Consider the following 12,778-nt stretch of genomic DNA (forward strand, 5'->3'; position numbering starts at 1 on the left):
CAAGAGATGAAGAAGGGCATTATATAATAATCACAGGGTCTATCCATCAGGAAGAGCTAACAATTATAAATGTCTATGCGCCGAATACAGGAGCCCCCAAATATATAAAACAATTACTCATAAACATAAGCAACCTTATTGATAAGAACGTGGTAATTGCAGGGGACTTTAACACTCCACTTACAACAACGGATAGATCATCTAGACACACGGCCAATAAAGAAACAAGGGCCCTGAATGACACATTGGATCAGATGGACTTGACAGGTATATTTAGAACTCTACATCCCAAAGCAACAGAATACTTTCTTCTCGAGTGCACATGGAACATTCTCCAAGATAGATCACATACTGGGTCACAAAACAGCCCTTCATAAGTATACAAGAATTGAAATCATACCATGCATACTTTCAGACCACAATGCTATGAAGCTTGAAGTCAACCACAGGAAAAAGTCTGGAAAATGTCCAAAACCATGGAGGTTAAAGAACACCCTACTAAAGGATGAGTGGGTCAACCAGGCAATTAGAGAAGAAATTAAAAAATATATGGAAACAAACGAAAATGAAAATACAACAATCCAAACGCTTTGGGATGCAGTGAAGGCAGTCCTGAGAGGAAAATCCATTGCAATCCAGGCCTATCTCAAGAAACAAGAAAAATCCCAAATACACAATCTAACAGCACACCTAAAGGAAATAGAAGCAGAACAGCAAAGAAACCCCAAACCCAGCAGAAGAAGAGAAATAATAAAGATCAGAGCAGAAATAAACAATATAGAATCTAAAAAAACTGTAGAGCAGATCAACAAAACCAAGAGTTGGTTTTTTGAAAACATAAACAAAATTCATAAACCTCTAGCCAGGCTTCTCAAAAAGAAAAGGGAGATGACCCAAATAGATAACATCATGAATGAAAATGGAATTATTACAACCAATCCCTCAGAGATACAAGCCATTATCAGGGAATACTATGAAAAATTATATGCCAACAAATTGGACAACCTGGAAGAAATGGACAAATTCCTAAACACCCACATGCTTCCAAAACTCAATCAGGAGGAAATGTAAAGCTTGAACAGACCCATACCCAGTGAAGAAATTGAATCAGTCATCAAAAATCTCCCAACAAATAAGAGTCCAGGACCAGATGGCTTCCCAGGGGAGTTCTACCAGACGTTTAAAGCAGAGATAATACCTATCCTTCTCAAGCTATTCCAAAAAATAGAAAGGGAAGGAAAACTTCCAGACTCCTTCTATGAAGACAGTATTACTTTGATTCCTAAACCAGACAGAGACCCAGTAAAAAAAAGGGAACGACAGGCCAATATCCCTGATGAACATGGATGCAAAAATTCTCAATAAGATACTAGCAAATTGAATTCAACAGCATATAAAAAGAATTATTCACCATGATCAAGTGAGATTCATTCCTGGGCTGCAGGGCTGGTTCAACATTCGCAAATCAATCAACGTGATACATCACATTAATAAAAGAAAACATAAGAACCATATCCTGTCAATCGATGCAGAAAAGGCCTTTGACAAAATTCAGCACCCTTTCTTAATAAAAACCCTCAAGGAGGTCGGGATAGAAGGAACATACTTAAACATCATAAAAGCCATTTATGAAAAGTCCATAGCTAACATCATCCTCAATGGGGAAAAACTGAGAGCTTTTTCCCTGAGATCAGGAACACGATAGGGATGTCCACTCTCACTGCTGTTGTTTAACATAGTGTTGGAAATTCTAGCCTCAGCAATCAGACAACAAAAGGAGGGCAAAGGCATCAAAATTGGCAAAGATGAAGTTAAGCTTTCAATTTTTGCAGATGACATGATATTATACATGGAAAATCCGACAGACTCCACCAGAAGTCTCTTAGAACTGATACATGAATTTAGCAAAGTTGCAGGATACAAAATCAATGTACAGAAATCAGTTGCATTCTTATACACTAATAATGAAGCAACAGAAAGACAAATAAAGAAACTGATCCCATTCACAATTGCACCAAGAAGCATAAAATACCTAGGGATAAATCTAACCAAAGATGTAAAAGATCTGTATGCTGAAAACTATAGAAAGCTTATGAAGGAAATTGAAGAAGATATAAAGAAATGGAAAAACATTCTGTGCTCATGGATTGGAAGAATAAATATTGTCAAAATGTCAATACTACCCACAGCTATCTACACATTCAATGCAATCCCAATCAAAATTGCACCAGCATTCTTCTCGAAACTAGAACAAGCAATCCTAAAATTCATATGGAACCACAAAAGGCCCCGAATAGCCAAAGGAATTTTGAAGAAGACCAAAGAAGACTTTAGCCTCTACTACAAAGCTGTCATCATCAAGACAGCATGGTATTGGCACAAAAACAGACACATAGACCAATGGAATAGAATAGAAACCCCAGAACTAGACCCACAAACGTATGGCCAACTCATCTTTGACAAAGCAGGACAGAACATCCAATGGAAAAAAGACAGTCTCTTTAACAAATGGTGCTGGGAGAACTGGACAGCAACATGCAGAAGATTGAAACTAGACCACTTTCTCACACCATTCACAAAAATAAACTCAAAATGGATAAAGGACCTGAATGTGAGACAGGAAACCATCCAAACCCTAGAGGAGAAAGCAGGAAAAGACCTCTCTGACCTCAGCCATAGCAATTTCTTACTTGACACATCCCCAAAGGCAAGGGAATTAAAAGCAAAAATGAACTACTGGGACCTTATGAAGATGAAAAGCTTCTGCACAGCAAAGGAAGCAACCAACAAAACTACAAGGCAACCAACGGAATGGGAAAAGATATTTGCAAATGACATATCGGACAAAGGGCTAGTATCCAAAATCTATAAAGAGCTCACCAAACTCCACACCCGAAAAACAAATAACCCAGTGAAGAAATGGGCAGAAAACATGAATAGACACTTCTCTAAAGAAGACATCCAGATGGCCGACAGGCACATGAAAAGATGCTCAACGTCACTCCTCATCAGGGAAATACAAATCAAAACCACACTCAGGGGGCGCCTGGGTGGCTCAGTCGGTTGGGTGTCCGACTTCAGCTCAGGTCATGATCTCACAATCCGTGATTTCGAGCCCCATATCAGGCTCTGTGCTGCCAGCTCAGAGCCTGGAGCCATCTTCGGATTCTGTGTCTCCCTCTCTCTGCCCCTCCCCTGCTCATGCTCTGTCTCTCTCTGTCTCAAAAATAAATAAAAACATTTAAAAAAAAACACACTCAGATATCACCTCACGCCAGTCAGAGTGGCCAAAATGAACAAATCAGGAGACTATAGATGCTGGAGAGGATGTGGAGAAACGGGAACTCTCTTGCACTGTTGGTGGGAATGCAATTGGTGCAGCCGCTCTGGAAAATGGTGTGGACGTTCCTCAAAAAATTAAAAATAGACCTACCCTATGACCCAGCAATAGCACTGCTAGGAATTTACCCAAGGGATACAGGAGTACTGATGCATAGGGGCACTTGTACCCCAATGTTTATAGCAGCACTCTCAACAATAGCCAAATTATGGAAAGAGCCTAAATGTCCATCAACTGATGAATGGATAAAGAAATTGTGGTTTATATACACAATGGAGTACTACGTGGCAATGAGAAAGAATGAAATATGGCCCTTTGTAGCAACATGGATGGAACTGGAGAGTGTGATGCTAAGTGAAATAAGCCATACAGAGAAAGACAGATACCATACGTTTTCACTCTTATGTGGATCCTGAGAAACTTAATAGAAACCCATGGGGGAGGGGAAGGAAAAAGAAAAAAAAAGAGGATAGAGTGGAAGAGAGCCAAAGCATAAGAGACTCTTAAAATCTGAGAACAAACTGAGGGTTGATGGGGGGTGGGAGGGAGGGGAGGGTGGGTGATGGGTATTGAGGAGGGCACCTTTTGGGATGAGCACTGGGTGTTGTATGGAAACCAATTTGACAATAAACTTCATATTGAAAAAATAAATAAAAAATAAATAACACCTCAATCACATTTGTAATGACAAAAAAAAAGAATGGAAGAAAACCAGGTACAAATGGGTCAGAAGCCAAGGGAAGCAGGCAGTGAAGAACAATATCTAGATATGACATTGGACTTGAGATACTTTATCAACAGATCCTGTGCCTATTAGATGCAAAGCACCAGACATAAGCACATTCCAGGACACCAGGAGGAACCTAAGTCCCTTTCTCACACCCAGTTGACAAGCAATCCGTGAGGGGCAAATCTCACCCCTCACCTTCCACCATAGGAAGCAAGACCTACCCTCTCACCAAGATGCACACACACCACAGATTTCCCTAGGAAAGGGCCTGGATGTCAGGTAGCCAAAACTATGGCACTTGCCCCCAGCAGCAGTGAAATACAGTGACTCTATTAGCAGTGAAGTCTTTTCCTCTCCAGACCAACCACTCTGCTTCCCTCACATAATTGGATTTCAAGTCTCCTTCTCCGATTATTCCTTCTAAAAGGGTAATTCCCCCAATCTGTCCTCTATGTCAGTCTGAGGGGTGCAAAGTACAGCTGGGCTTTCACCTTCCTCATTTTCAAAACACACATTTTCCCCATGTAGCCTCCTATTACGCAACTGCATGAGGGTTGTTTGGATATGGAAGAATGCAAAGCATTGGTTTTCAGCTAACAAGCTAAAAGTGATAAATATTTGGGGAATCAGTAAAAACTTCATCTCAGGATAATTAATCAAAACAAAATAAATAAATATGCCGGCCTGAGAGAATTGGAAATCTTTATCATGTATGTGTATAATCAATATTTCTGAGACTCTCATCCCCCAAAATACTTTCACGGTGTTTGGGTGAGGGGCTAAAAGCAGTCGTGTCTTTAGCTGCCTTTTGCACAACACTGTAGCTGCACATTACCCACCAATTTCTCTTTGAAACCAAAGGCTCCACTGGGCTAACCCAATAGTTGTTTTCCAAGAAAAGCAGGCCAGAGGTAGACGGGAAAAACCACTTCAGAATCAACTCTGGAGTCCTCCATTTTCCTGTGCAGCAGAGTTATAATAAGTCTCTGCTCTGAGGCATAGAATCTTTGGAGTATTTAAGCAGTAGAATGGAAAAACACCATATATTCCTCATTGAAGTTGGACTGTGGTTTCAAATTTATTTTCCTAATAATCATATTTTTCAGAAATGTGAAGTTTCTGAAATGGTCAAACCCACAAAAAATGAACTGCTGTTTTCAGGCACATTAGTATCCCATTCCCATGCTGCAAACACTAAATTAAATTAGCATATTACATTTAAGAGGGAAAAAATCTTTACCTGCTCTTAATAGCAAAACCATGGGTGAAAAAAAATACACACACACACACACACACACACACACACACACTTTCAACACAAACCACATTAATCCATGGAAAAGTACATTCCAAGAGTCATTTGTGAATATTTTCAAATCTACAGCATAATGCCATCTTGTCTGTGGAAAGGAAGGGCACCCCACATGTTTATAACACCCCTTGCTCGGATTTCCAGGAGCAGCAAGAGCCGGGATTGTCTATGTCATAATAAACTCTACTCCTCTGATCTTGAAACCTTTGCCTCACTCTGCTATTGTCACCCTCACCTGCATTTTATACTCTGGCAACACATGAAGCTTCTGTTAACTCCAGGGACATTCAGAAGACAAGAGAGCCCAGTGCTCCCTAATTACCATGTTCCCTTCTAATTATAGTTATCAAACACTGCTTAAGGAGAGCAAGGTGCTCTCTTCAGATGTTCTGTCTTCATCTGGGTAGACCCCTCCCCCCCCAAAAAAAAAACCTAATAGAGAATCTTGAATGTAACAACAAATTCTCAATAATTATCAATTAATTCTCGGTAAATGTCAACTTCCTGCTCCCATCTCATCAGCAAAGGAAGACTCTAAAGCTGCTTCCTGGATGAGCCCCATTTTTGTTTCCCTCTCTTTCTTGAGGAAATGACTTTCCCATTAACTTCCCAGAACTTCCCTAAAGCTTTGTTCTTGGAAAAAGTGAAAGGCTCAAACAATTTCACGATATTTGAAAAGGAGCCTAGGGAGTTGGGAAAGGGTCTTGGTCAGTGCAGAGCTGAATGAAGGACTATGGAAAACAAAGGTCACACTTGCCTAGAGCTGGCCTGTCCTAATATTTTAACATAAAAGGGAATAAGCTAGGGGCGCCTGGGTGGCTCAGTCGGTTAAGCGCCTGACTTTGGCCCAGGTCATGATCCCACACTTCATGGGTTCAAGCCTCGCGTCAGGCTCTGTGCTGACAGCTCAGAGCCTGGAGTCTGTTTCAGATTCTGTGTCTCCCTGTCTCTCTGCCCCTCCCTCACTCTGTCTCACTGTCTCCCCAAAATAAATAAACATTAAAAAATTTTTTTAAGAAAAGGGAATGAGCTCTGGTCTTTGCTGTCTTCTACTAATTGAATTACAGGGGGGAAAATGTAAGGGAGCAAAAAGAATGAAGACAGGCAAAGGAAAACTCAATGCTTACCTGAGAAAGAAGTATCACACTTTAGCATTTGTTTTATTGTTGTCTTCCCACAAAATGCTAAATAAAGGAGACAAGGATTATGCTGGCCTTACTGATTGCTAATGCACAATCCCTACCACAGTGCTTGACTAGTTGCCCTTCAATTGAGTACTTGTTGAATAAAGGAATAAAAACTTACTCCTATTTACTTATATTAGTCATTCATTTGCCATTATGATCAAAAAGTAGGACTTTACCAAATTACGACAATAGATTACGCAAGTGAGAAGCTACATCATCTGCCATGCTAAAAGACCCTACTAGCCCGCAGAGGCTGTTGCCCAGAGTTTGCTTTTGAAAGGTATGCACTAGCATAGACCAGGAAGGTGGGCCGGACACTGCACAAGAGGGGAGGGTTGAGGGAGCTCTGACATGCACTAAATGTGGCCCTCCTCTTAATTTCCTCATGCTAAGTATTAAAGACAATAGACCTCCACTACACCTGGATTTTCCCAAACATAGCGTGGTATTAGGGAAGATAAAAATGGTGCACTTTGACAAACATCTAATGAGATGTTCCTATTCTCAAGGTGCTTACAACATAACTGGTAATGTCCTGCAAAGATAAGTAAGGATGCTGTATTTTACAGAGGCTGTGATTACGAATGAGTTTATGTAGCTCTCCGGGGACCAGGGTGGGAGGTGAATGCACACAGGCATAAGTTTGTCTGGGACCTCTCTGTGTTTGTGTTTAAGTGATTCTCCATAAAAAAGCTCTGAGTGCAGATGAGTCTCTCTTCCTTTACAGATACTTTTTCCCTTTTTCTTTGTCTGTCTGACTCTTCCCTTTTGATTTTCATCCTCTCTGCCATCTTTTCCCTATTGAACTAAAATACAGAAATGAAGTATATACCTTGCCTCTTTGTTAATCGAGTAGAATTTTATATTCCTTGTTGTTAGAACATTCTATAGTTTCTCACTAAGACTGAATGTTATACTGCTATTCCTACGGAGATGGCCTCTGGTCTTTTTTGCTGCATCAATAACCCTTGATAGAATTAAGGTTTCCCAGTGGTACTAATGGACTGAGGGTGTTCATTCTTGTGGTCTCTCCCACCCCATTCCCACCTAAGACAATATGAAGAACTATCTTCCTCAAGCTTTTTTTTTTTTTAAATTTTTTTTTCAACGTTTTTTTTATTTTTATTTTTGGGACAGAGAGAGACAGAGCATGAACGGGGGAGGGGCAGAGAGAGAGGGAGACACAGAATCGGAAACAGGCTCCAGGCTCTGAGCCATCAGCCCAGAGCCCGACGTGGGGCTCGAACTCACGGACCGCGAGATCGTGACCTGGCTGAAGTCGGACGCTCAACCGACTGCGCCACCCAGGCGCCCCCCTCAAGCTTAAAAAAAAAAAAAAAAAAAAAAACAACTATGCAATTTCTCTGCCCCTGAATGTAAAGTGGTGCCATGTCATGTTTCCATCAGGAAACCTGCAGCAGGAATGAAGATCAACTGAGATCTCATGTGGTTAAACCTGTCAATACCTATACAGATACAATGGATCATTGTTTTGTTGCTCATTACTATTAAAATGTGTCAATAACCTGGTAAAAGTCACTAGATCAATATCTAGTGGAAACAAATTGGACACAAACTCATGTGGTTAGGAAAAAATATGCATTTTCTAATTTAGAAATTCTTAGTAGGAAATTTCCTTCCACCTGAAGCTAGGTACTTTGAAAAGTAACAAAAGTAAGAGGTGAACTAATATCAAACAAGAGATGTTTTTCTGGACCATGCCCTAGGATTCAAGAATAACACTCTCCTGAAAAGAGACTGTGTGAACTCCACAAGACAAGGGAAAAAGTGTCAAGCCCAGGGCCAGGAAGGACTTCACCAAAGTGTAGATAAAATGCCAGTATGAGAGAAATGTGCAACATAAAAGGACATCACAGTATGTCTAATATTTAAGTGAAGATACTTGGAATTTGGTCAAGAACAATATCCATTGCCCCAGATGTCTGGAAAGAAATGCCAATTTCATAATTGTACATGAGACAGTAAATTGGTTCTCATCACTAAGATTTGACAGGATGAAACTCCTAGCCACACAGCACAGGGAAGTGTGGTTGTCATTAGGGCCATTTCTGAAATGTTCCCAATGCTCCTTACACATGTTAAGACAGACCACACTTCCCCACCCCCTTTGAAGTTCCTCAGATTCAAATGATTTGCTCAAGCCAACGAAACAGGATAGGAGTGATGGTGTCAGTCTCTGGAGGATGTTAAAAGCCAATGAGCAATTATCAACATTCCCTTCCTCTGGCCACAGGGATTATAGACAAATATTGAGATAGAACACCCCCCCCCCAAGCCTGAGTCCCTGTATGTCTCAGATAAACGGACCCTTCTGCTGCCTTGTGTTGGATATGCAGAGTACACATATTTAGGTGGGGGGGGGGGGAGGAATCAAGCCACTGAGACTTTGGACTTGTTACTGAAGTGTAATCACCTCGAACACATCAATATAGGAGATAATCACTTTGACCAAACTGAACATATTTAACTATAGAAAAGCAGCTTTGCATATGAATAAAATATTTACTTACATGGAAACCTAAAACTGTGAAAATGAAAGCAAAAATAGCAAAAAAGTAAAACTAGGAGGGGCAAGATTCTGTCCTGTTAGGTAGATGAAGACCATAGGTTTTTTCCCAATCTAAACCAGCAGAGAGGCAACATGGTACACAATGAGACGTCAGCTGTCCTCATATCTACAGAAGCCTCATTCTACTCAAAGCAGTGTCTAATAAATTCATGGCCGACTCTTTGATAATTTCATCTCTCAGAAGGTAGAGAAACATTCGTGATAAATTCAAACAAAGGAATACTGTCAAGATATATGTGTCAAGTCACATATCCTAGCCTTAAGAAAAACACATATTTAAAAATTTAGAAATTGTCTTTTACCTTTCCTTCCTTTCCTTTCCTTTCCTTCCTTTCCTTTCCTTTCCTTTCCTTTCCTTTCCTTTCCTTTCATTTCCTTGAGGCAGCCATGAATGGCATGGCCAGCAAAACCAGAGTCAAAAAGGCAGTTTGGCCTGAGAAAGTAGATAGGAACGACAAGATCAGGGCCAGGGAGGCCGGCAGGGTTGGGATCAAGGTAGTGGTCAGGGCTGAGCAGCCCAGGGGGACGAGCAATGCCAAAGCCAAGGAGGCAGCTTGGATGAGGAAGGTAGCTGGCAGGGCCAGGAAACCAGGTAGTTATAGGGGAAACAAGCAAATAAAAAAATATATTAGGAAAGATGAGGGGCATTTTTTTAATGCTTCAATGGTCTAAGCAGGGGTAACACATGCCATTGCAGCTCATGTACATTGTCATTTATCTGCCCACTCACTTCACTGTCAGAGTAGCAGCTAGGTCTGCAGTGGGCTCCCTCATCCCACTGGCCCTTCCCTTTAGCTTCTCTGACTCTTTGGGCCAGGTACATGTTTAGCTTCCCCCGCAGGACATCATCAAACTTGCAGGCCTCGAGGTGGTGAGAGTTTGACTCCCATTTCTGTCCATCCTCATGGGTTCCTACTGTCCTTAACACCCTCACTTCACATCTATCATCACTGCCTGACTGTCTTTCCTGTTGATGTCAGGCTCCAGCACTGGATGCGAAGATAGAGTCTTACGTACTATTTAAACAGCTTACGCAATTGCATGTGGTCAAATCTATATAATAAATCCCTTTCAGGGAGCCTTGGTGGCTCAATTGGTTAAGCGTCCGACTTCAGCTCAGGTGACGATCTCACAGTTCATGACTTTGAGCCCCACGTCAGGCTCTGTGCTGACAGCTTAGAGCCTGGGGCCTGCTTGAGATTCCATGTCTCTTTCTCTCTGTGCCCCTCCCCTGCTCACACTTTGTCTCTCTCTCTCTCTCTCTCTCTCTCTCTCTCTCTCTCTCTCTCAAAAATAAGTAAACATTAAAAAAAAATTTGTTTAAATCCTTTTCTCGGATAAAAGCCTAATACAGCCCCACATCAGTGGTTAAGACAGCAGAATGAGGGCTCTGGAATTATTGCGTGGGTTTGAATCTTAATCATTCTGTACCTCAGCTTCCTCACCTGTAAAATATCAAAATATTGGAACCTACCTTATGGGATGTTCCTAGCAACAAAATCATCTGAAGCCAATCTTTTACCCTTTATGCTTCCCTAAACTAAATCTATGCAGCCTGTGCTATATTTCATTTATATAGATTTGAAATGTTTAAAGTCCATGTGTGAATTCAAAGACCACTGTCAAAAACATTCAGATGCAAGACAGAATGTTCTGTTGGCTGAAAAACCTTGGTATTATTCTTTGTTTATAGAATGAAAAAGGAAAAGTCAGCATTATTAACAGTTATGTCAATGCACCAGCCTATTTAATATTGTAATGGAAAATGCACTTGCCTTTCTCTTTTAAACAGAATTTCAAACAAAAACATCTACCAAAAAATTATTCCCTAGGAGCTGCCTAATTTTGGGGAGTTTGTCATATCTCAATAATACGAATAGATTAGGAGGGTGGGGAGGGAGGTGGTATAAAGGAACAGTGAATGCATGAGTATTTGAATGTGTGTGTCCAAATGTGTTCATGCCAATTTATACCCTGGAAAAGACTATTTCATGCATGTACGCTAAACATGAGTACAAGTATAGCAAATGTCTTAAAAGGAGTTAGAATAGTGTAAGTGTTTAGAACATAGTAAGTACTCAATGTTAGATGTTGTTAATATATTATTATTAATGTAGAATGAACAGATTTTTTTGAAGGCTAGGCATAACCACCCTTTTGTTAGACTTTGAGTGCCTTCTTAAATTGGCCTCCTCCCCATTATTTCTCCATATGGATAGAAGAAAATTAATTCAACTCATTTATTCATTCAGCAAGTATTTTCTAGGCACCACGGGAATACAGAGGTGCACAAAACAGGGACGCTTTTGCAAGGATACGAATCCTGGGAGAAGATGGTGCCTCGTGGCTCACATTTAGTTGTCATGACTCTTTTAGGGTTTATTTCTGGGAAATGCCATTATAGTAACTACTGTATGCAAGTTTCATATGAGGCTGGAAAAGTTGTTTCCAGCTTGCTTTCATGGGTGTAGGTCACTGGAGTCTATGGGGCTGCTTTGTCAGGAAGGTTGACATCCCCTTCCTCCTTCCCTGCACCGTGTACGATCTTCCTGAAGCTGAAGGCTCAATATACAAAGATGACCTTCCCAGAGAGAGGAAAACACTTGTCTTTGACAAAGAGGATCAGTGTTGGAGAGAGGTAAATGTTTAGTCTCACTCGTCTAACTCTTTCCTACACTACATCCTCTCCTGCCAGCCATGCCAAATCACATGAATTCGAGAAAGTTGGGGAACTCAAGGGTTTGAAGATACAGAGTATGAAGAGGTGGTCAAGGTCACCGGTTCATTCTGGGCCTGTCTCAGTTCAAGATGGCCAAATGTATTTCAGACTACTGCAGGGGTCAACTCCTCCTCAAAATATCCTTTCAGAATTTCATTTTAGCTCTGTTAAAACACTCACACATGGGGAAGAACATTCCAGAATTCTCTTGCTTTTGTGGCTCCGGAATGGCCTCAGGAGCCAGAAACGAGGCTGCTATTTTAAGCCTTGTAGGATAAGGGGAAGATTCTGAGCTCTAGCCTACCCATCAGTGGCAGGGGCACTGACCAGGGTACAGCACAGATCACTGGCAAGATTCCAGTATGCTGATACTGGGTTGTTCCTACAGAAGTTGAGAGTTTTAAGATGCCATGTCTTTAAATTCATACTTAATAAGGTATGACCACATTCATGTTTAGCTCCTTAAATATTTGAAAAGGGAAGGTAAACCGATGAAAAGGGGTATATAATGTGCACAGCTGAAAGAGGAAGAGGAAAACCCAGCAAGGAAGCATTATCTTCAAGTGATCTAAGATAAAAGATACAACCATTTTTTTCCTAGAAAATAAAAAGCCTTTACTCCTGGCATGATCCTGCCCTTTGTGGCCAGATAGCTGAGAAGTCAACAGGAGTGAGGAAAAAAACAGAGACACTACGGAGAGAAGGAGAGGAAAAAGGATGAAGTGAAAGCTAATTATTCCCGCACTTGACCTTCCAAAACAACTTAAGCAACTTGAAGCATATGTTTTGTGTATAACAAAAATAGTTACTTGATTTATCCTTTTATACTTTGTTTCATAAGAATCTATTATCTTGCAAAAATGAAAACAACAGACAAAACTGAAGGATTCATCATATTTG

The 12,778-nt window shown here is 40.8% G+C and overlaps 1 protein-coding gene across 4 annotated transcripts in view; it reads right to left on the reverse strand.

The window, feature by feature from the left end:
* GALK2 (galactokinase 2) overlaps nt 1-12,778 on the reverse strand; it is a 144,182-nt gene that overhangs the window by 29,055 nt on the left and 102,349 nt on the right. For 3 of the 4 annotated variants that reach the window (XM_023255384.2, XM_023255383.2, XM_023255382.2), the window contains exon 9: nt 6,510-6,566. The exons of the other annotated variant lie outside the window; for it this stretch is intronic. In XM_023255384.2, coding sequence (XP_023111152.2) covers nt 6,510-6,566 — 57 coding nt within the window. The remainder of the gene's footprint in view (nt 1-6,509; nt 6,567-12,778) is intronic. 4 annotated transcript variants of the gene reach the window in all.

Source organism: Felis catus, chromosome B3 (genome assembly GCF_018350175.1).
Source record: "Felis catus isolate Fca126 chromosome B3, F.catus_Fca126_mat1.0, whole genome shotgun sequence".
Classification (NCBI taxonomy): domain Eukaryota; kingdom Metazoa; phylum Chordata; class Mammalia; order Carnivora; family Felidae; genus Felis; species Felis catus.